The sequence below is a fragment of the Mirounga angustirostris genome, unplaced genomic scaffold (assembly GCF_029215605.1).
Source record: "Mirounga angustirostris isolate CCGP_5_RB_7025 unplaced genomic scaffold, mMirAng1.0.hap1 SCAF_9, whole genome shotgun sequence".
Lineage (NCBI taxonomy): Eukaryota > Metazoa > Chordata > Mammalia > Carnivora > Phocidae > Mirounga > Mirounga angustirostris.
This window is the reverse complement of record NW_026991717.1, coordinates 53,254,083-53,278,905: the sequence shown is the minus strand read 5'-3', so window position 1 is coordinate 53,278,905 and position 24,823 is coordinate 53,254,083. Positions and strand designations below refer to the sequence as shown.

Genomic DNA, 24,823 nt, shown 5'->3' with positions numbered 1-24,823 from the left:
GGGAAGCCATCTGGCTCTGGTTTCTTGTTTTTGGGAGATTTTTGATTACTTTGTCAATTTCCTTGCTGGTTATGGGTCTGTTCGGGTTTTCTATTTCTTCCTGGTTCAGTTTTGGTAGTTTATAAGTCTCTAGGAATGCATCCATTTCTTCCAGATTATCTAATTTGCTGGCATATTGTTGCTCATAATACATTCTTATAATTGTTTGTATTTCTTTGGTGTTGGTTGTGATCTCTCCTCTTTCATTCATGATTTTATTTATTTGGGTGCTTTCTCTTTTCTTTTTCATAAGTCTGGCCAGGGGTTTATCAATCTTGTTAATTCTTTCAAAGAACCAGCTCCTAGTTTCATTGATCTGTTCTACTGTTCTTTTGGTTTCTATTTCATTGATTTCTGCTCTGATCTTTATTATTTTTCTTCTCCTGCTGGGTTTAGGCTTTATTTGCTGCTCTTTCTCTAGTTCCTTTAGGTGTAGGGTTAGGTTGTGTATTTGAGACCTTTCTTGTTTCTTGAGAAAGGCTTGTATTGCTATATACATTTCTCTAAGACCACCTTTGCTGCATCCCAAAGATTTTGAAAGGTTGTGTTTTCATTTTAATTTTTTCCATGGATTTTTTAAATTCTTCTTTAATTTTCTGGTTGACCCATTCATTCTTTAGTAGGATGCTCTTTAGCCTCCATGTATTTGAGTTCTTCCCGAATTTCCTCTTGTGATTGAGTTCTACTCTCAAAGCATTGGATTCTGCAGGTGCCTGGGTGGCTCAGATGGTTAAGTGTCTGCCTTCAGCTCAGGTCATGATCCCAGTGTCCTGGGATCGAGTTCTGCATCGGGCTTCCTGCTCAGCGGGGAGCCTGCTTCTCCCTCTGCCTCTGCTTCTCTCTCTCTCTCATGAATAAATAAACAAAATCTTAAAAAAAAAAAAGGCATTGTGGTCTGAAAATATGCAGGGAATGATCCCAATCTTTTGGTACTGGTTGAGACTTGATTTGTGACCTAGGATGTGATCTCTTCTGGAGAATGTTCCATGGGCACTAGAGAAGAATGTGTATTCTGTTGCTTTGGGATGGAATGTTCTGAATATATATATGTGAAGTCCATTTGGTCCAGTGTGTCATTTAAAGCCTTTATTTCCTTGTTGATCTTTTGCTTAGATGATCTATTTCATTGAGGGGGGTGTTAAAGTCCCCTACTATTATTGTATTGTTGTCAATGTGTTTCTTTGATTTTCTTATTAATTGGCTTATATAATTGGCTGCTCCCATGTTAGGGGCATAGATATTTACAATTGTTAGATCTTCTTGTTGGATAGGCCCTTTAAGTAGGATATAGTGTCCTTCCTCAACTCCTATTACAGTCTTTGGTTTAAAATCTAATTTGTCTGATATAAGGATTGCCACCTCAGCTTTCTTTTGATGTCCATTAGCATGGTAAGTGGTTTTCCACCCCCTTACTTTCAATCTGGAGGTGTTTTTGGGTCTAAAATGAGTCTCTTGCAGGCAGCATATTGATGGGTCTTGTTTTTTTATCCAATCTGATAGCCTGTGTCTTTTGATTGGGGCATTTAGCCCATTTACATTCAGGGTAACTTTTGAAAGGTATGAATTTAGTGCTATTGTATTGCCTGTAAGGTGACTGTTACTGTAAATTGTCTCTATTCCTTTCTGGTCTATGTTCCTTTTTTTTAGGCTCTCTCTTTGCTAAGAGGACCCCTTTCAATATTTCTTGTAGGGCTGGTTTGGTGTTTACAAATTCTTTTAGTTTTGTTTGTCCTGGAAGCTTTTTATCTCTCCTTTTATTTTCAATGACAGCCTAGCTGGATATAGTATTCTTGGCTGCATATTTTTCTCATTTAGTGCTCTGAATATATCATGCCAGTCCTTTCTGGCCTGCCAGGTCTCTGTGGATAGGTCTGCTGCCAGTCTAATGTTTCTACCATTGTAGGTTACAGACCTCTTGTCTGGAGCTGCTTTCAGGATTTTCTCTTTGTCCCTGAGACCTGTAAGTTTTACTATTAGATGTCGGGGTGTTGACCCATTTTTATAGATTTTGAGGGGTGTTCTCTGTGCCTCCTGGATTTTGATGCCTGTTTCCTTCTCCAAATTAGGGAAGTTCTCTGCTATAATTTGCTCCAATATACTTTTTGCCCCTCTCTCTCTTGTTCTTCTGGGATCCCAATTATTCTAATATTGTTTCGTCTTACAGTATCACTTATCTCTCGAATTCTGCCCTCGTGATCCAGTAGTTGTTTATCTCTCTTTTTCTCAGCTTCTTTATTCTCCATCATTTGGTCTTCTATATCACTATTCTCACTTCTGCCTCATTTATCCTAGCAGTTAGAGCCTCCATTTTTTATTGCACCTCATTTATAGCCTTTTTGATTTCGATTTTGTTAGATTTTAGTTCTTTTATTTCTCCAGAAGGGGATTCTCTAGTATCTTCCATGCTTTTTACAAGCCCAAATAGTATCTTTATAATTGTCATTCTGAATTCTAGTTCCAACATCTTACTAATGTCCGTATTGATTAGGTCCCTGGCAGTCGATACTGCCTCTTGTTCTTTTTTTTGATGTGATTTTTTCCATCTTGTCATTTTGTTCAGAGGAGAATAGATGAATGAGAGAACAAAATGCTAAAAAGGTAACAATGACCCCAGAAAAATATGCACTTCCAGAAAGTGGTCAATTTTCTCTTCATAGAGTTGCTGCTATTCTTTTCTTTGATCTCCTTTTGAGTTTGTAGGTGTTCAGAATGGTTTGATACCTATCTAGTTGAATTCCTGGCACCAGACGAAATTTAGGTCTCCTACTCTTCTGCCATCTTGCTCCTCCTCCCATCAGACCCATCTTTTGAGTTCACATAATGTTTGCATGCTCTTTTCTCTCCCCCTAAATTACTAAAAACCTAACAAAGTAAAAATCACTCATTATCCCAACATATCTTTTAAAACTGTATACACTAAGAAGTGAAAATCTCCTTTTTATTCCCCTGGTCTCAGCTGCCAGGAGAAAAAAGAATCTCAATTAGTGATTTGGTTCATGATGCTCCCAGCTCTTCTTTGTGTTCATCCAGACATGTCTGGATATCCTTTTTTAACCAGAAAGTTGCATTATGTGTTGTGGCTCTTACTGCACCTTGTTTAAGAGTACGCTAAGGCCATCTTTCCAGATGAGGACATATTATTTTACCTCATTCTTTTTCATCTGTTTAACAACTGCCTTATTGACGAACATTTAGGTTATTCAAGTGCTTTTGCCATCACGATGTTGCCATGAGCATTCTTGTCCATGATATCCTTAGGTTAAAAGGAAAACTGCAGGCCCCAAATGACATCACTTAGGCTAAGTCAGCAGACCAAGACTTAGTACCTAACCTAGCAGCAGTTTCAAACCACCCCCCACCCCCCAACCCCCCCGCCAAGGAATGTAACCTTTAGCTAGTCAACATGGAATTTCCTGGTCAATACTAGGAAATTTACTGATAGGCCCCTGCTGCTCCCCTTAAGAAGGCAACCTTGCCTAAACAATGCATTCCTTGCTAATAAATACCTTTCTTCTTCTTTTTTTAATGCCCTCTCTCTGCCTTTAAAACCCTTTCTTCTGTTTAGCTCAGCAGAGCTCCCCTCTACTTGCTAGATGGGATGCTCCCAATTCATGAATCATTTTAATAAAGCCAATTAAATCTTCAAATTTACTCAGCTGAATTTTGTTTTTTTAACAGATTTGGTGGCAGCAGTGGGATCTGAAGCTGACTTCTGATGGCATTTAGGGACAACGAGAAACACAGTCCTGGTGCTCTGCAAGCCCTTTGAGTTCACTGTGTTTCTTGCTGTTTCTGAGGGCCGTTGGTGAGTCACTCTTGGTTTTGCATATTTGGATTTGGAAAGGAAGCTACCATTTAATTGGCTTTCTAGTCCAGGATTAACAGGTCTAGACTGACAGGAGGCTCTAACAGAGCACCAGTCCTTAGCCCCTGGTTCAGTCCACAGCTGCATGGTGGAATCCCTTCCCATTTCCAGTCTACAGCCCCCATTTGCTGGTTTAGTCCCTGCTGGGAATACTGGTGGCATACATTGCCTTCTCTTGGCCAGTCCATGGTGCCATCTTTTGGTTACTGCTGTTGTGTTTAGGGGCTCATGTTTGTTTTGTCTTGTATTGTGTAAATAAAGTCTTAGCTAATATCCTTCAATTCTAGAGTTAAGTGCTCCACCTTCCAGCACCCTTGCTTATTTTATATCTTAGAATTTTGGTCTTGGAAGTTATAAAAATATACAGGCTTATTTTATATCCTCAAGAACTTGGCTTGGTAACCATCAGGTTGGGGACCCCAAAATAAGGCCAAACAGAAATGTGAGTTGTGCCCCATGTATGGCTAGATATGTCCAGACAGAAATGTAAGTTAACTCCATTTGCAGCTAGGGTCCTACCAAACTGCTGCCAGCCCTCAGAGGAAATACAACCTAGAAACACTATGGCCATGATGGGGAATGTTCCAATTGGATAAGATCATTTAAGTAGTACACTTGAAAGCAAGGGTTGCCAAATTAAACAGAACGGGATACCTGTTTTAATTGGCAAGCGGACGTCTCCACAAAGTTTCAAAATTCCAATATAGCTCATCAAAAGATTCATTGCAAAAGGCTTAAGAAAAATTAAAGATGTAAGAGGTAGCTTAAAAAAAAAAAAACCATAAGACTGAGGTCACTCCTGTTGCTCTCCTTTTTCCTCCTTTGAGTACTCATTCTACTAATCCTGTGTCTGAATTGTTTTTCCACTCTGAAAAGACAATACAACTGTAAACAAAAGACTGCCAAATTAATGGCCTTAGAGATACCCCCATCTCTACCTTCAAAAGAGGGCCGCCTTAAATGGGCCCCTCCCAAAGTTGACAAAATTGAGGGGTTTTCTTGCAAGCTGCTAATTATTCCTTTAAACAGCCCAGGGGACACTGGTAGATACCAGAGCCAGCCGAAGGGATCTAAAGAACTCTGGCAGAAGCCAGTGAGAGGTGAAAATTCTTACCAGAAACAGTTCTTCTGAATTACTGCCTGTAGTACCCAGTTAGGAGAGGAAGATAAAATATCACGTTGTGCCTTCCTTTCCAAATCCAAAACCATTTTTTGTTGATCCTTTCTTTCCCAAAATTATTTATTGCCTTCTAGCTTGTCTTGTTTTGCATAAATGGTTTGGCTTTCTGCCTCACTGGGACAAGCAGATTGTTGATTCTTTCTTTGGGCTGTGTTTGGGAGTGGCTCTTTGCACCCTCTTTGGGGACCTGTCTTATACCCAAGGGAAGTTATGCAATACTGCCAGAAGAATTTAAAATTAGAAGTTTGTACCCAAAAGGAAAGAAAGAAATTGAGAATAATGTAGTTGCACAGGTGGATCAATCTATGATGTATTTCAGTTATAAGCCAATTCTTGGAGGAATAGAGAGCAATGATCCTAATGTTACAAATTTTTCACAAAACAAAAGTTAGCTCTAGAGGCAATTCAAAATTCACCTATTCCTTTAACAGTCCCAAAACTTTCTTTGTTTATCTCAAAAGACTTGTAAATTATTGACCTTAGGAAACCCAAGACCTTCTTAGAAGAAATTATATTCTTTCTCTGTCCCTTGATGTATACATTTAATCATGTCTTTGAAACATAAACACAGCCCACAATCACCTGAGACTGAAGGAAAAAAAATAAAAGGGAATGAGATCTTTTTATTGTTTTTTAGTTAGTTTTTTCTTCTGAACCAGATTAGTTTAACTTCTTACCCCACCTCCCCTCTAAACCCCTCACCCCAATATTAGACACCATCCCCAACTGATCCTGTATTTAATATTGTGGAAAATAAGTCCCAAAATGATTTAACATATTAAAAAAAAAAAAAAAGACATTGCTCCAATGTCCACCTTTCTAGTAAATGGTAGTTGAAATGTCTGGATGGCCCCCTAGATTCTGAGTTCCAAATGTAAAGAAGAGTGTTGCTCAGTTTTCTCACCTGTAAATTGGGACAATATTGTTCTTTTACTATAAATTAAGTATAACTACATGTGAAGCTCCTAAAATCAATTTTAACAACATTAGTTTTTGTATCTTCCCATCAGAACAAGATACAAGGCAAAACTGTGTTAGTCGTAATTCTGCAGAATACAGAAAAATATCTACAACCTGAGAATTTCATGTGGCATAGTAATGTTGGAAATATTAGCTAAGATTATCCCCCAACGTATTTCCTTATTGATCCCAGGATATTGAGTTGTTCCAGGAAAGGGAGGACACAAAAATACCCTAAAAGAGTTAAGCTTCTAAACAGATACTTTGTTACTGTGGTTAGACACACCTAACATAAAGTTCACCCTTTTAACCCTTCTAAAGTGTACAATTTTGTGGTGCTACTTACATTTGCAGTGCTGTGCAATTGTCACCACTGTCTAGTTCCAGAACTTTTTCATCGCCCCAAAAAGAAACCCTGTCCCCCTTGAGCAGGTACTGCCCCTTTCCTGCCCCCTCCCCAGGCCTTGGCAATCTATTAATCTGCTCTCTCTATGGGTTATAAATACTTAATCTCCTCCCAGAAAATGGATTTAAAATCCAATGCTCTTTGAAATTTTCAAGACACAAGCTTCTTTTTTTTAAATTTAATTTATTTATTTGAAATAGAGTGAGAGAGAGAGAGAGAGAGAGAGAGAGCATGAGCGCAGGGAGGGACAGAGGGAGAAGAAGTCTCTGCCCTGAGCAAAGAGTCCAATGTGGGACTCAATCCCAGGACCCTGGGATCATGACCTGAGCCAAAGGCAGACGCTCAACTGAGACACCCAGGTGCCCCAAGATACAAGTTTTTAAAGAGAAAAGTTTTTAAGAGGTCTTCAACTTAGCTTCCAACGGCAGGAGCCACTTTGATATTCTGCTAATACCCTTTTTTTTTTTTTTTTAAGAAAGGGGAGCGGTGGGGAGGGGCAGACAGGGAGAGAGACTCTCAAGCAGTCTCCATACCCAGCACAGAGCTCAACACAGGGCTCGATCTCACAACCCTGAGATCATGACCTAAGCTGAAATCAAGTGTCGGACGCTTAACTGACTGAACCACACAGGTGTCCTACGGCAGATATACATTTTATTTCAAGAAGGACAGCTACAAAAAGAATGCAACCCCACTTTCCTTCTAGCCATAGGTCAGGTGTCAACCTGAAGGACTGGAGAATATTGGGGGGACTTAACATGCCACTGAGAGCCACGGGGCACCCAGATAGGGAAAACGGCTCTCATCCGGACCGGGCTAGTAGGTTGATATCAGGTCTTTAACTAAAGGTTTGACTTTACCCTGTGGATAACAAAACTCCAGTGATGTGTTTTGTATTTTTTTTAAGATTTTATTTATTTACTGGAGAGAGAGAGAGCACAAGCAGTTGGGGGGTGGGGGGCAGAGGGAGAGGGAGAAGCAGGCTCCCCGCTGAGCAGGGAGCCTGATGCAGGGCTCAATCCCATGACCCTGAGATCATGACCTGAGCTGAAGGCAGACGCTTCACTGACTGAGCCACCCAGGCACCCTCCAGTGATATTTTTTAAGCAACAGTATGGCATGTCTAGAAATCTGCTCAGGGAAACGACATCCCACAGAAGAATTCACAGCTAACACATTTGCCGAAAATCCATAGTGGTCAACTTTGGTCATATTTCACACCACTGGGGACGCTTGCTTCAGCTCAATGCCATTGAATTCCATGCTTCAGCTTTAATAAACTGTGGGTTCTCGGGCAAGTCAGTCAGCATTCTGGGGAAGATAATCCTTCTCTGTAACTTGGGAACAATAAAACCTACCTCTTACATTGCCTGAGGATAAAACAAGAAGGTACCAAGGACCAACCGGGCACAGGGTTACTGGTTGGAGTGACTAACATTTAGAATCGCGGTTCTCAACCAAGGGTGACTTTTGCCCCCACTCCCCTAGCCCCTCTGGACATTGGGCAATGTCTGGAGACATTTTTGGTTGTTACAACCCAGGCTTAGGGAACAAAACCTTTAAAATACAAACAATTAAAAGGACTCTTGTGCCCAAACTCTAGCACAACCTCTTTAATTCCAGGGACAAACATGAGTCTTAAAAATCTTCTCCACAAATAGTAAGACTTTTGCCATCCTGATGTCCTTGTAACATGGCAACAATCTGCTCTTAATCAGAGAAATTAAGGTGGGTAAGCAATGGTTATAAATGAAGTGAATAGTCGGGGCTATGGGAAACTCTAGATCCCTTGGTGCTTCTCAGCTCCCTGAAAAACCCCATGTTTTTGTTTTTTGTTTTTGCATTCCTTCACCCACCACAGTGCATTTAAGATGACTCAAATTATGAATAGACATTGGTAAGGAGACTTCTATAAAATTGCAACAACAGTCTACCAGCTACGTCTGACTTGTCCTGAATCCTGAAAAAAATCTGTTTTTATTCCTGGAGACCTCAGACCTCCCTCTGGACCCTTTCAACACCTGCAGCTGGACTTCATTCAACTGCCATTTCATATGGGTTATTCATATGTTCTTGTTACTATATGTGTGTTTTCCAGAAGACCTAAGGCTTCCCCCTGCTGCAAGACTGATGCCCTCACACTAGCAAAGAAACTGTTAAAAAAGTATGTTTCCCACTTGGGATATACCTTTCACGATCTCTGGTGATTGAGGCACCCACTTCACAGGACATTTCATATGCCTTAACAAGGGCATATGATATATCCTGAACAGCCTTAACAAAAACCTTACAAACTTCTTAAAATTTGATCAGTATACAACCTTCTGCTTATCCCTTGTCATCTCATGCTAGTATGACCAGCTATGATAGGTCTCTAATGTCTTTACTCAAGCCCATCATCAGTAGGTTAAAGAAGGCTTCCCAGGTCCCAGTTCAGAGAATCTAACTTGCTCACAGGTGAGAGCCTGGTGATTGGATGTTCTGAAAAAGATGGCTCTCAAGCCCCATTGGAAAGGTGATCTTCCCAGGGCTCCTGTCCACTGACACTGTTGCAAAACTAGAAGGTATTGAGCCTTGGGTACACATCACAGAGCTAAAGAAGGTTCCACCTGTACAGAATCTGGAGACCTCTAAGTCAGATTGACAAGGAAGAAGAGCAGCTGAAATCAAGATGGATTGCTTCCACCCAAGAGGACAGATCGAGACTTCATACGTTAATTAAGCATGAACCCCTTTCTCCTTATTTTCCTGCCCTTTACCCTGGCATTGGCCTAGAAAGATAATGCCCCCATCTTTATCTCCCAGGCTATTGTTAAGGTGGGTAACCTCTGGAATTTAGAAGAGCCTTTTATTTCAGGCTAGGAGATTTTCTAACTGCCCTACTTCCCTGGTTAGAGATAAATGTAGAGGCTACTTCTTAATTCTTGAAATTATTGCAGAATCTGGCGCTAAGATCTTTGGATTCTTAGATTCTCTGGGCAGCAAAGATCCTTAGATTCTCTGGCCAAAGTTGTTCCTGATAGTGGGATAACCCCTTGACCCCCTTTCAGCGGAGCAGGGAGGTGTCTGTGTTTTGGCCAACAGCACCTGCTGTACCCGGATTAACACTTCTGGAAAAGTTAAAACTCAGTTACATAAGATCCCTGAGCAAGCCACTTTGAGGCAGGAGGGAAGGGAGATGCAGGAGATAAGTTAACCAAAATAAAGCCATTTTGGTTTTAGGCTGACCCTTCACTTAAAAACCAGCAAGTCATTAAAAAAAAAAGTCAGAAGATCTGACTCATGGAAGACCACCAGACGATAAAAGCCACAAAAGCTGGACATTCTTAAAATTGTTCCCCGTAGGTAATTTCACAACCCTAGGACCATGGAAAAACTAAGTGCCCAATGTGAATGATAAATCCAAAGTTAAAGAGTAAGCCCCTCCCTTAACTAATTTTAAAAACATAAAGCTTTTGGTTATAGGCAAAGGGGGATCCTCCTAAAAGAGGCTGCTACTTTGTCTATGAAGTAGCTTCTTTCTTACTTCTATACTTGATAAATCTTTGGCCCTCCTTCTAAATGACTTGCTCTTGAATTCTTTCTCAAGCAAAGCCAAGAACTGTCATGGGGAGGAGCCCGAGGCCCTCCCTCCCATTTTTGGCTATTTTTTCTCCCATCACCCATTTGTTGTCACTGCTGAGAACAAGTCCCCATACAGCGTGTCCCTGTCCATCACTGTATTGATCTTCCTACTGGGGAGAGATGACCCCGACAGGCCATGGTATTTCTCCTGGGGAGATGATTCTGCCTCGGTGACATGTTGACCAAGGGTGCACTAAGCCTGAGCGCTCAGGGGTACCATTCTTTATATTACACTGAGAGTGACAGACATTGGTTCCCCTAAAATGTGTCCTCCAAATAGTGTCTGTGGGGTGGGAGGGCCTTTCCACTGCTGCTATGGAGATTTTTCTGCATCTCACCCATCCTCTTCCCAACACCATCAGATTCTCACATCATAAACCCAGGTTAGCAATTTATTGTCACCTTCTGTCAAGGTAAGCTCTCCCTTGGAGACCACTGACGTACTGTCTTCCTTGAACTGTATCTCCCCAGTGGAGAGTGTGTATTTAATACACAGAGGATAGAGACAAAACAAAGCGCAAATTCTCTCAAAATGCTTCCATTCTTTGCAAGGCAGGGGCAGATAATAAATAAATGAAGACATAAGTAAGATAATATTGGATAATGATGAGCGTTACAGAGACAAAAATCCAGGTGAGGTGATGGAGAGTGGCCCCTAGGGCTATTTTCAGTTGGGGAGTCAGGGAAAGTGTTCCTGATGAGGTGACATTTGGTCTGAGGTCTCAGCAAAGATGTGAGCACTGCCTACAAGGCACAGCAAAGACAGAGAAGACAGTCAGTGTGACTGGAGCAGAGTGACAGGGGAAAGTGGTGGGAGCCGGACTCTGGGAGGGGACAGGGCCACATCTTGGACGGATTGGGCCTGACACCCCCAGGACAATGAGCTATAAGTTCTCTTCCAGCTTCACCATTCTCAAGTCCTGCATTAAGATTTAGAAAGCTCTCTACACCAAATGTGATTCCATAATTTGGCGACCTAGGTTGTGTGACAACCAATTTTGAATTCTCTTATTCTGATCCAAGTTCTTAATCACTATCAGAAAAGACAGTTTCTGACTTTCTTATGGCCACAACTTTTCATACCCTATGTTTCCCCCTGGTACAACCTTCTATATAGCCCAAGTCTGTTAGAGGAATATTTCTGCATCAAGATTAACACAATTTACTGGTACATATCTGAATGGATATTTAGCATATAAATGGAGCCCAAAGGTCAGGAAATGAAGATTCTTTCTTTGTCGTCTTTTATAGACACTGTGCCTACTCCAGACCGGTGATGAGGAGGAAAGAGAAAGGCTAATTTTCCCTATTGATGCTTCTGTTGTTTCAAACTACTCCCTCTGCTGTGATCCCCCAGGCAACAAATGAAGCATTGTGAAGTCTTTAATGGTTCTCTCAATGGGCAATTATACATTTTTTAAGATAATAAATCTTGTCCATAGTGCAGCTGATTACATTCATTTATGAAAATGACTAAAAATAACGAGTCGAAATTTCTTCTGTCTGGTTGTGTTGAGCGGATCATCAGAGCCATAATCGAAAGCACAGCAGACCTGGCATCAGGAGAGCTAGAGTTGAGTCCAGCTCTGCTCCGAGCAACTGATGTGACCTTGAGTAAATGATGTCACCTCTCTAAGCTCTGCATTCTGACTTGTATGAAAGGGAGAGGAACACTGCACAGTATACTTTGTCTCAGAGTTGATGGGGCTGGTATGTTACAGGAAGAAGCACCTCCAGCTTTTTACCCCTGGAGGGGCGGAATATACATGTTTGCTTTATGACTCATCTTTAAATTGTGCACATTTGATATATTTGTGAGATGTATGTTTCACAATAAATTTCAAAGCCATCAATAAATACCTGTTGATATACTTGACAAAGTAGATGCAGTTCCTCTGGATCTCCTAGCAAACAGACAAAGCCTAGGTAGAAGACCAAACAATCTTTCCCCTCAAATCAAAACATGTTCTTTTAAGAAAGAGTTTAATTGAAAGAGTGATCAGTGAAAATTTCCAATGAAACAAAAGGGCGTATCATGTTTAGTACGGCTTCCTCCCACCCTGGTCCTCCATTCCCCCCTCACTTGAGGCTTTTTAGGTTTCTTTCCATACATATTCTGGAAAGCCAAAAACAGAGAATCTTGAAAGCAGCAAGAGAGAAGCATATAGAAACATTTGTGTGCACACCACTTTTCTTCCATAAATGAGAGGACATTACACATGCTGCTCGGTACTTTGCATTTTTTTCATTTATCTTGGAGATATTTCAATGTCATTTTTACAGATTTAAAGGCATTCTTTTTCACTATATTTCATTCTATGGGTATGCTACACTTCATTTCACAAGACCCTCTGATAAATATTTAGGTTGTTTTTGCTCTTGCCCACATTTCTGCAATGACCATCTTTGTACTTCTATCTCCTCACGCGTATATCCGAAGAATAAATCCCAAAGTGCAACTGATGGATCAGAAGGTAGACCCACTTAAATTTTAGTAGTTATTGCCAAAATGCCCTCCAAAGGGATAGTATGCCTTCATACTTGATCAACAGGTCGAGAGAGTGCAGCTCTTCTGGCTACTCCCATGAGAAGTGCTCTGTTAGCCTTTTTATTAACAAATCTAAGAGGTAGGAAACAGCATTTCATCATTTGAATGTATTTCTTTAACTGTAAGTGAAAATGAGGCACTCTTTTTTTTTTTTTTCTCTCTGAACTTCCTGTTTGAGCCCACTGTCCATTTTTCTTTTGGTTTCTTGTTCCTTATTGCTTTGTAACAGCTCTTTATATACTAGCCCTTTGCAATTGTTTTCCAAGGTCTATAGTTCTCATTTGTTATTGGCTTATAGTATTTCACCTCTTGCCGAAATTTAAAATTATTAGACAGTCGAATTTATACATTCTTCCTATATAGTACGGGGGTTGTTTCTTTCTTGGAAAATTCTTTCCTACTCTAATGCCATTATAAATTTTTCCCCAGGTTTTCTTCCAGTGCTTTTCTAAGTTTGTTTTTCACTTTTAACTGTTTTATCAATATTGCTTAATGGACTTATTTAGTGTAAGGAGTGAAGGAAGGATTCAACTTTTTGTTTCCCCCCCAGATGTCTATCCAGCTGTCTCAAATCCATTTCTTAATAAGTTCTCTCCAAAGTTTTGAAGTGGCACATTATTGGGGTCTAAAAATTACTGAATCTATAAGTTGAAAACAGGTGGATGGTAAATTGATAAATTACGTCATTCTTGGCATGTTTAAGGAACTATCTAACACAATAGCATAAATAGCATGTGCTTACTATATGTGCCGGGTCCTGCTCTGAGTGTGTTGCATGTATTCGCTCATTTAATCCACATAACCATGGTATAAGGTAGGTGTTATTAACTCCATTTACAGGTAAGAACACAGAAGCACAGAGAGGTTAAGTAAGTGCCCTCCGATCACACTGCTTGTGACTGGCAAAGCCATGATTTGAACATAGGCAGGCTGACTTCAGAATCCATGCTTCTGTCTACACTCTCTTTTGCCTCCACAAAATGGAAGATACTTTTGTGGGTGCTTCCGAGATTGTTCTAAGAACTTCACATAAAATGATTTCACTTACTCTTCACAACAATCCTAAGAAGTAAGCACTGTTCCTATCTCCATTTTGTGGGTGAGCAAACTGAGGCAAAGTGTAGCTGGAAGACAGAAAGGGAAAAGGGAGTGGTGTGAGATGAGTCCAGAGAAGGAGGACTTTTGTTCTATCTTTAGGGCAGCAAGGAATCACAAGAGTATGTGAATCAGGGCTCACCCACTCAGATTTGGTTTTTGTGACGTTCTCTGGGAGCAGCATGGAGAGTGGACGGGGGGAAGGGGCTGCAGAATGGGTGTGGGGAAACCAGATACCAGGCTCATACCATGCTGCAGCGACCGCCTACCGCAGGTGGCCATCCAGCGATGAATAGGCACAAGGCACGAGAATGACTCCCATCTGGGGCAGCATCCATGTGCCAGGGACAGAACTCAAGACAGGTGCTTATAGTGTTTACACTTTTCAGAGGAAACCAAAGTGTCTAGAGGTTGAGTACCTTGCCTGTGCTCGCCCAGCTAATAGGTGCTTACTCCCAACCACCAAGCCTACCCTCTTTATTCAACCCCCATGCAGATTGAGCCCTTCAGATGCTGGAGGGCTGGTTCATGACAGCCTCGAAAGCTGGATTTAGCAATTCCTTCGCCATCCTCTGTCCTCTCAGAGTTGGCTAGAAATCAAGGATATTTGGTTGACAAAACTGATAGATGAACTTCTGTTATCATGTATCTTTAGGTCTTTTAAGAGGTTCTCTTTCAGCTGAGGTTAAGTTTTCCTCAGACTTTTGCATGTTCTCCTGAGGTTACTTTGTGAATGTTTGTAACTGCTCTCGTCTGGATAAAGGTCAAGTTCAGGGCCCACTGCCTTCTGTGCTGCTATTAACCATCCTCTCTCCCCGCAGATCCGAGTGATGGTGGACCTCTGCAACAGCACCAAGGGCATTTGCCTGACAGGTAGGCCGGCCTGGCACTGAGGTGCTTACACCGCACACACGTGTGCTTGCCAAAGGGCCAGGGCAGAATGAACACCTAAGAACACTGTGGGTTATAAGAACACATATTGGTTTACTTTTACCAGATGTTTTTAATGAGCTGAAAATCAACTGTAATATAATTAGGAAAAATAATGTTTTTGGTATTGCCATAGAAATATAGCCCTGGAAAATAACTAGGTCTTGGATAATTAGAAACGTGTGGTACCTTGAACGGGGGCCATAGATGTTTTCCTTACTCACATTAATTTTTAAAAGAGGAAAGAAAGGGGTATTCTCTTACCAGAAGTAATTATTTCCTTATACATATGGCATGAACAGAAAGTTCTAGAAGCAAACTGCTAATTAGTCAAGAAAACACCCTCTGTGAAGAGTGCTCTGGTGTGGTGTCTACCATGTGCTAGGCAGCTCCCCTCCACTCAGGAAATCAAGGACAAACAGACCGGAGGGAGGGAATCAAAAAGGAGGCACATCAAGCCAAGGGACACAGAATGGCTAATGGGTTGGGCAGGGGAGGAGGAGAGTGCTGTTGATAGACGCACGTGCACCTGAACCTAAGGTGTCCTGCCTCCTGTCTGAGGGGGAGGTGCCTGAGTCCTGCCTGAGGGAGGGGTGCCTGATTCCTGTCTGGGGTGGGGGCGTGCCTGATTCCTGCCTGAGAAGGGGTTGCCTGATTCCTGCCTGAGGGAGGGGGTGCCTTCTTCCTTCCTGAGCGGGGGAGGTGCTTGCCTCCTGCCTTCAGAAGCTTTGGGCAAGGAAGAACACAGACCCCAGAATGGTCACCCAATTTGTTTTACCCCAGACCGAGGAAGGTTCTGGCCAGGCCCAAGGATGGGCCTACGGAGCCTGATTTCAGACACAGCTATTTCCTGCCTCTCCCCCATTCTGAGGAAATGGGGAAATGATTTTGCATTAAAAGTCTCATATGGAGTAAATGCAGAGCTCTCATGAACTTTAAAACATAACCACAAGATTTTGAAGCCAGATGAATCTTCTGTTGGACCTTCTCGGTGTCTGGCCTCAGGCCCTGGGGAGGTCCCGTTGACAGGGCGCCAGGGCGGAGGTTAAGAAACCCTGCAGTGTGCATCCAGCCCTGAGAACCCTCATCCTGCGCGCCAGCGTTCTCCCCACCACCGCTCATTACCTGCCCTGCACTAGGAACTCAGTGGGAGTTTGCTGAATGACTAGACCTATGGTTTATGGAAGTGATTAAATTGGGGCGGTGGGCTGGTAAGAAAGATCCTTCCCTGAGGAACCCGGAGTCCACAGTCTGCCTCTTGTTTGCTTAGTTTAGTTTTAGAGAGAAAAGCTGTAATCCTGTGGCTTCTTGGGAAACGCTAATTGAATTACTCAAGTCACATTTCGGCCCTCGCAGAAAATTAAGTATCTTCGGAACAGCTTGGTCCTTCATTCTGAAACTCTTGTGTCTGAAGCACCTTTCTTCCATCTTTGGAAGTCCTTTTCAAAGAGTTCCCCTGTGTGATCGTAATGAGCGCTAGAGAAATGCTTAGATGGATGGAATTACAGGCACAAAAGCCCCATTGAGAGGCACAGGAAAAGCCTCTTCCTTTTTGATATTTATTATAGAAGTGATAGAAGGAGAGCCAGGCTGTTCAGTGAATGCAGATGGAGCTGTCAAGACCACTTAGGGAAGATTGAGGGGTGGGGTGGGGATCGCATCTGTGCTGGAAATGAGTTGAGGACGTTATTTTTTGGCACCTCGAAATCTTTTCAAAAGCCAGCACCTTCCCCTTTCATGCCAGCTTGAAACTGGGCCCCCTTTTAACACAGCAAGCTCTTCAATTAAAACTTAGGTGTGAAAAGTACACATTGCCAAGTGAGGTTGTACCTTGGGATAGACCACGCTGTCTGGACAGGGGGCAGGAAGGTGACAGGACCCGGGACTGAATTGGCAACTACAGGGGGGAAGGGCAGAGAGCCTCCGTCCAGAGCCCCGAGGAGATGCTGCTGGAGCAGACCCCGGGCGTAGGGCCCGAGGCCTGAGAACAAGATCTAGCTTTACACTGGACTCATCTTTGAAAAAGCAGGCACTGTGACTTGAGGCTAGTCTAGCTGTGACCATGAAACCCCATCCCTGTTCCTTTTTCCTGGAGGCAGCTGTCGTTGCTCTGGGCACAAGGACAGAGGTGTGCAGCCTGTAACCTCTCCGGCAAACAGTGAGGGCAACTCAGTAGCTAGAGTAGTTGGGAGTTTTTGCCAGTGCAGTTTGTGCTTTTGAGCACACAGCATGCTTTTCTGGATGCATCCTATCCCCAAGCCCAGGTTTCCTTGGGACCCCAGAAACATATCTTCTGGAAAAGCAGGGGGTCTTGAAGAAGGCAGGTTCTTGGGTAACTCTTCGCTTCCAGTGGCCTCTGCATGTGGGCTTTTTCAGAAAATCTCTAAACTCTCACATTCCTGAACCGCTTATCAGAGCGGGGCGCTTCAAAGCCACAGTGCCTGTTCTCCTCCGGGCCAAGGGACTCCAACCCCATGATGGTACTAGTTACTGCTCCCTGTCCTGTACCCAGGCGGACGCTGAGAATGGACCACAGCCACCACGGAGCATGGCCTCATGTCATTCTTTTCCGGCGTTCCAGAAAGCTGTGCTAATGGAGGAGACCTGGAACTTGAAAGAAAACCTATTTGCCATCCCTACTCTAATTCTTTAAGGTTGCCATGCCCTAGTCCAAAGCTGAAAGGCGCCAAATAAATGGGACTGGACCAAAGCTGCCGCTTAGTGGGGACAGGTGAGGAAAGACGCCTTTCCAAGTTAGGTGCCCTGGGACTGCAGCCACAGAGGGTGGGTCCCGAGGCCGCCAGGCTGTGGCCAGGGCAACACGTGGTAAACTGACAGACAGGCTGTTCTCAGAAACAGCCGCTGTAGCTGCTCACGCTCTCACTCAACTGGCCTCCCTGTGGTTTTAGAGTTGGTGGACTCCAGCTCCACGTGTGAGAGCTAGGGCCCTCTCAGGCCCTCCCTGAAGGACAGCCAAGTATTCCCGACTCCCGAGGGAAAGGGGAGCCACACTCCCTTTGGCTAGAGCTCCCATCTGGCCCCAAAGCTGTGGCTGGCATGAGTCCCAAGCCCCAGGGAGTCCCTGCTGAGAACAGGAGAGGAAGAGAGTCAGGACTTTCGACCTCACAGGCGCCAGGTCTGGCCTTACCCGGCTTAGGAAGCTGCGGTCTTTTACTAGCTCTTTCTAAAGCAGCAGAACCAGACCTCCCTTTCCAACATGTTTCTTTTTGGATTTTTTTATTTGGGGGCTTCTTTGGGTTCCTCTATCAGTGAGACTTTGGGAAATGTGTAGCCACGTCCCCTGTGGTCATTGCTGTGCTAAGCAGGTGCCTTGGGTCTGGTGACAGCCGTTGTCACACCATCCCGGGGTGAAAGGGGAGACTAGTGAAATCCTCCCCTGTGATTTGGAGTGGCCGTGTCGAGAGGAGCCAGGTGGGCGGGCTCTTGGGAGCCCTCAGCGGGGCCAGTGCCCCCACTCAAAGACGAGAAGTGAGCGTTACACTTCTGGATTATTCCTTCCTCATAACTGTTGTGCCTGTGTTTCCTGTCTGCATTGAAATTCTTCTCTTTGCTAGCAGCAGAGATCCACTAGAGCTTATTTGAGGGGGGAAAAAAAGGTCCAGAGGTTACCAGTTATTGTAAGGATAGAGGGATGTGTTTGTCAAGGTAGGTTAGTCCCTGCTCTGGTAATAATTAAACCATAAAATCCCAGTGGCATAACACAGCAAAGGCTTTTTTCCCCCACAAAGTCCGGACACTCCGAGTTGGTTCTGGGGACTCCGGGATCCCAGGGCTGCCATCTTGTGGTTCTGTCATGTCAACACCAATCACCACCTCTCCTCTCCTCTCTGCTCTCTCTGCAGACGGGCATTGTTTTACCTTGCATGGCCATCCACAGACATCCAATTTACATAACTAGGGGCACTGTGGGTCAGTCTTAGATTTCAAGGAGAAAAAAACTCTAAGCGACTCAGCTTCTATAGCACCCACCCACTTCTAACCGATTCTGGTTAGGAATGTAGGTTGGGGCAGTCAGCTGGGGCATTTGCAGGGCCCTGTGCAAAATGAAAATTCAGGGTCCCTTGTTCAAAAAGCAGGAAAAGGGCTTCCTCCTTTCTTTAATGGTTTTACTCTCCACCTGCTATGGTGGGGCTTTTTATTTACTATTTAGTGTCATACTCCTCAAGTCGTGGGATGCTCGCAGAACAAGTCCAGGTCCTCACAAGCACAGGAGATCCCAGTCTGTGATGAGGCATGCAGGGCACATGTCCAACCCCGGCTGCACTGGTGTGGAAGGTGGCAGCAGTTGCTGATTGGGCGGGGACTGGGGCAGATGCATCAGAAACCCGGGAGGCAGCAGAAAACTTGTCCTGGGGAGGCCAGGAGGCAGTGGGAAACAAGGAGGCAAGTGGGAGGCAAGGCCACATATGAACCAAGGCTTCGAGTCCCCACAACATGCTCCATTATCCCATCGGGCCAGCCCCACATATGGTGCTAACATGAACTTGGCTGTCCACACGTATCCCCAGGGGTTCTGTTACTCAAGAAGAGAAGAGTCAAGAGCTGAGAAAACATCCTGAAAAACAGTTTTCTCAAGGCCCAGTTGGCACATATTATCTGACATTTGACATTAGTATAGTGACACGTATTTAGGGCTTTTTCCAGGTGTAAGAGGCCCTTGGGCAGCTCCGTAGGCATCCCAAGTGGGCGTCGGGATACAACTCACCGTCGCTCTAGCACTCTGCTTCTGAGCTCTTTGGAAGTGTTTCTCTCCTTTCTCTTTTGAAATTCTCTTCTCCATTAGTTTCAGGGTTCAGGACCTCCTGGATTCCCTCCTGTACCTTCGGTTCACCCTCTCTTTCCTGGTGCCTCTTCTATCACCCGCCTCCCTCTAGATGTGGTGTGTGTCCCCCTCTCTATCCATCCCACAATTTGGCTCAACATTTTACTCTTGCCTCCAGACTAATAGCCTTTCTAGGGTCAGGGACCACTTTAGGACTCTGTTGACAGTGACCAATTCTTTTTCCAAGAAAGTTTCACACCTGGTTGGGGGTACCCAGGACTATCCGCTCCCCAGTCATCTGTGGTGCTTGGTGAAAATGCATGTTCCTGGGCCTCACTCAAAATACAAACTGAATTAGAATCTCCAGCTGGGGTCTGTGTATCTGCATTTTAACAAGCGTTCTAGGTGATTCTATGGCTCAAATGACTAAGAGCTGTAGCCACAGGTGTCAATGAACCTCAGGTCAATGACAGAAAACCCTAATCTGAACATTTCACCGTAGGGACACTTCTTGGCCATGACCAAAGTGTCCTAAGTATACAGCTCTAGCCAGGACCTCTCTCCAATACTCCTGCTGCATAGAAATGGTTATTGGACTGTCCTGAGAACTCTTGAAACCTGTAAAGACAGCTGATTCCTGCTTGGTGACCTTTTTCCTACCAATCTGAATTTGGTTCCATCTGTAGTCAGGAATGATTGATTGATTTCTTCTGACCTCCTTATGTGTGTACAGGCACACGCCATCTGTTGGTAAAGTCATGTCACCACAGGCTACACTTTTCAGCAAATGGTGGTACCATTTTCAGCAAATAATTTTTGCCCCAAGTGGGACTGCATGGATGGAAAGTATACATTCAAACACTTCTTCTTCCAAGAGTCGTCATGTCTCCTTCCATCCATATCCTCAGTTCCCCGTCATCTGAGTGTCCTCTTTTGCCCCCTACCCAATCAGATATGGAGCCCTGCTCATTCTTCTGCCGAAATACCTCTTGAATTCCTAGCTTTCTCTACAACTCTACAGTTACCAACTGATTTGTCCACATCCTTTCCCCTCATTTTAACTACAAAGATTCTCTGGGTGTTTTCTCCCCACCCCACCTCTCTTTTCTCTCTCATCTTGTTCCCTAGTTCTATTCAACTTCCATCTACAGAGAGGATCTCAAAAACACACTGATTTCACAGGGTCATCCCCCATTAGAGACCTACTGTAGCTCCCCACTGCCTTGCAGACACCACCTACACCTCTCCTCTTGGCGTTCAAATGCTGCTGCCCCACACCCACCCCTCCAAGTACTGACTCAGGCTCATCTGTACACATGCCAGGTTGGCCAATCTTCCCCCTCTCTTTCACCCTGAATCATGCAAGTTCCCTCCCCTGTGCCTTTGCTCCTGCTGCTCCCCGACCTGAGCTGTCCAGCCCTCACCCCTGTGGCCGTGTCAAGCCCATTGTTTGTTCAGTGCCACAGCTCAAGCCTCACCCTGTCTGGAAGCCTTCTCAGACTGCCATGTGCCAGTACCTCTTGGAGGGGCTGCTTCTCTATAACTCCCTCCCTCATGTTTCATTGTGGTTTCAGAGTGTCTACCTTTTCCAGCTAGATCATAAACACAACAGACACAGGGACCAAGATTTCTGCTGCCTGGTAGACTTTTGTGCACACAGTAAATGCTTAGTAAATGGCAGTCTTCTGAAAAGTCACAGACTTGGATTTGTAGAACGACGTTTCTACTCCAACATGGGTAAACATATATGTTCTGGAGAAACAGAAGGACTTCAACTGCTCATGTTATAAACCCATTGGCTTGTCTGAGTGCTTAAATAAAATATTGACAATGAGACTCTCCTATTTGTGGAAGCAAAATTGTTTTGTTGGATTATGTGTAAATGGTTCATTACATTTACTCGGGTAATTACACACTTAGCAAGGTGTTTGTTACCTGATCTGGACCCTCAGTTGTTCTCAGGCTATTTCGTGCAACAGAATAGAGACCTGAGAACCAGCTTCTGCTCTCAGTTGCTCTGGGTGGCGTGAAGGAGATACGCTGGCTGGATGAGAGCTCTTGGGACTGCTTTCTCACAACAGCCAGACCTCAGCCCTGCAATGACAGCACATCCATTTCCCAATGCTTACCTGGGCCTAGGCTGCTCTAGTGCCCTCCTACATTTTTACCAAACCTCATTTAATGAAGCTGATTGCTTGAGAGATGACTGATTTATGAATCTGTGGTGAAGCCCACTCAGAAATTATTCTTAGTTCATTGAAACCTAAGCAAAAGTGGATTTGATTGGCAAACTGTTGAATTGCTTTTAAGGTTCTTTTGAGTGAATATGCTGGGTTCTAAATAAAAGGCATGGAGTGGATGCTTAGGGCCAGTAGATGGTTAGTACTTATTAAAAGGGGGAAAGTGCTCTTTGATTTGGGGGTTGTGGTGCTGGCTTCCTTCCAGGCATGCTTTATCATCTAAATTTCTTTTTCTGTTGTAGGACCACCTGGCCCACCAGGTAAGAGTCTGTGGATTTTCTTACTTCCGGAGGGAGGATGTGGGGGGCTAGTTCCCCAGGGTCGCTCAGAAGGGATGGAGGTGGGAAAGGGGGAAGAATCCGGAGTGTGTCCCCCTCCTTGTCTCGGCCCAAATCACGAGCTCTCCTGTCCCCTCCCACTTGAGGACCTGCCATTACCATTCCCCATCTGTCACTGCATGGGGGATGGGGCAAAGGTGGAAAAGGAAGGGAAGAGGCAGGAGGAGATCTGGAAAAGGCATTCATGTCCATCTAGTGTCACTGGCTAAAGCAGATCATGTTAAGCTCAGTGATGATTTTTTAAGATGGTCTTGTTTCCTGTGTTTCGACGCAGGACCTCCAGGAGTTGGTGGGCTTCCAGGACACAATGGATCAGATGGACAGCCTGGCCCCCAGGGCCCAAAAGGAGAAAAAGGAGCAACTGGAAAAAGAGGAAAAATGGGTACTTTGGCAACTTTTCTAGTTAATTCCCTTGTTGCTTGTCTCAGTTATTGCTTTTCGGATGGGCCCAAGCGGGATGTGGTGGGGGAGAAAGTGTTACCTCTTTGCCTGTGGGACTGGTTTAACTCTCTCCAGGAAGCCGCTGTGTGCCAAAGGTTTACATCTACCGGGAGAGCGGCCTCCCTGAGAACTGATTCCGGCTCTTCTGCTCGCTCGGAGGCAGACGGAGGGATGGGAGGGGCCGGAGCAGGCAGCCCTGGGGAGGGATGCTCCAGGGGCTGTGTGCTGATGCCCCAAGTTCTTTTGAGGCTCAGGTCCTGCCCTGCCCTCCCACTGCCTCTTCCTGCCCAGCAAATCCTTGTGTTTGACTGAAAATCAGCTGATTGATGCCGGCCCCTAGGTGTTCTCGGCTACAGGAGTAGCTAGGACCATTTGAGTAGCAGGGTAGCATCCAGGCCCCCCTTAGGCGGGGGTTGGCATCGCAGGATGACGACACCGCTGTGGCTGGCCTCTCCGGAGGGGTTCTGCTGCCCTGCAGCGAGGGGCATTATGGCAAAGCCCTGGAAACATCCGTGTCGGACGTGTCCAGGGAGCCGTGAGAAGCGGGGGCTGGTGCAGGGCCTGGCAGGAGCCTGCGGGCTGGGGAGGCAAGTTCTGAGGGGCCCTGAGCACCAGTGCTGGGCCATGCATGGAGAAGGCCTGGAAGGTGCACCGACGAGAGCTAGCACGAGGCATGGTGGGGGCTCCAGTGCAGGGGGTAGAGACTCCCCAGGAGGCTTCCGGGAAGGCCAGGCTCTGAGCCACTGCAGATGGTACCGACTCCACCAAACCCTCTTGTTTATTTTCAACCTCTTAGCTCTGCGACACCAACTCACCTAGACAGGCCCTGTGCTAGAATAACTACTAGAACATTCTTCCAGATGGCACAGTACCCTCTTCCAGCACCTCTGCTCTTCTAAGCACTTTAAGTGAGAACCAGTGGAAAGGGAGAAAATTGTTAAATGGCTCTGCCACTTGGTCAAGCCGACATGCTCATGTTCCGGGGGAGCAGCCTCTGTGAAGATGGGCCCACACAGGCCAAGTCAGCTCAGTCCTCAGAAGGCCAGCCATTCCAGCTTTAATTACAGAGCAGTAACGGATCCTTACATGTTAGATAATAATCATAATTATAAATGAGCATCGGCATTGAATAATGATGGCCATCAGGGTGCAGACATTTGGTTTATCCCAGAAAGGCCCCAGAAATGTAATCCAGTCCTGAGGATTCAGCAATGAATATCCTGAGAGTCAGCTATGAGGGGGAGGAAACCATGGTTCTTTGGGTATGGAACAGGTGGGAAATGGGTGACTTTCAAAGGGGTGACTTACAGATCCCTGGCTTTGGAGAGGTGTGCTTGATATGCAGCCCACGACCCAGTGAAGCCAGAATGGAAAAAGTTCATTCATCTTTATAACACCTATTTACGTGGCAGGTCCTGTTCTAGGTGCTGGAGATCTAGAAATGAAAAAGCTGACAAAATCCCTACCTTCATGAAACTCACATTCCAGTCTGGGCAGAGTGGCCATAAACAAGCTAAATAAGTAGGAAAGGATCATCTGTTACAGAGGACGCACAGTGTCAAGAGAGGAAATAACAAGTGTGTGTATGCGGCTGGGGTGGGGGGTGGGGTGACTGTGGATTGGGAAGCCAGCTAAGGGCCCCTGAAAAGGAAGGGAGCAAACGCCTGGAGGAAGGGAGAGAGGGAGCCAGGGGCTATGGGGGGGCGGGGGGGCGTTTCAGCAGAGTGTGTGAGGCCGGTGTGCCCACGGGGTCTGAGGAGCGGCAAGGCGGCCAGGGCAGATGTGGTGGAGTCAGAGCCAGAGAGATAGCGGCCAAGTCAGCTAGGCCCTGGAATCGTAAGGACTGTGGCTGGTCCGGGAGGGAACTGGGAGGATTGGCAGCCGTGCAGAGAGCTAGCTGCCCTGCCTCACCCGGCAAGCACTCCCCTGCATCTGTGCTGAGGGAGGTGCGGGAGGGCGGGGGGGGGGGGGGGGAGGGCAGCGGTGGAGCACTGAGCGGGGCCAGGGTCCACTCGCCAGGGGAAGGGACCAAATCCTTGGTCTCCGGGAGATCCCACGGGACCTCCAGCCGAAGACGCAGACCCTCCTCCGCAGCTGTCTCCCCGTGCCGGAGGCCTCCGGGCGTCAGCAGCATTAGAACGAGAAGCGTCCGCTAAGGCTGAGCAGAGAAGTTGAGTCACTAAGGGCCCAGGCCGTTGTCCATGCCCCGGGCCAGGGGAAGGGGAGACCACCACCATCCTAGACGTACAAACACAAAGACTGTCTGCCGAGCCTGGTTCTACGGAGAGGTTGTTGAAAGCAGGGCTCCACCATGGGTCAGCTCCACCCCTGCCCCGGACCCTGAACCCCAGCACGAGGGCCCGGTCCCCCTGCC

At 45.3% G+C, this 24,823-nt stretch overlaps 1 protein-coding gene across 1 annotated transcript in view; it reads left to right on the top strand.

Moving 5' to 3' along the window:
- GLDN (gliomedin) overlaps positions 1-24,823 on the top strand; it is a 65,422-nt gene that overhangs the window by 22,118 nt on the left and 18,481 nt on the right. Inside the window, exons 2-4 of the mRNA XM_045900076.3 lie at positions 14,539-14,590; positions 21,913-21,930; positions 22,283-22,390. Of these exons, the coding sequence (XP_045756032.1) occupies positions 14,539-14,590; positions 21,913-21,930; positions 22,283-22,390 (178 nt within the window). The remainder of the gene's footprint in view (positions 1-14,538; positions 14,591-21,912; positions 21,931-22,282; positions 22,391-24,823) is intronic.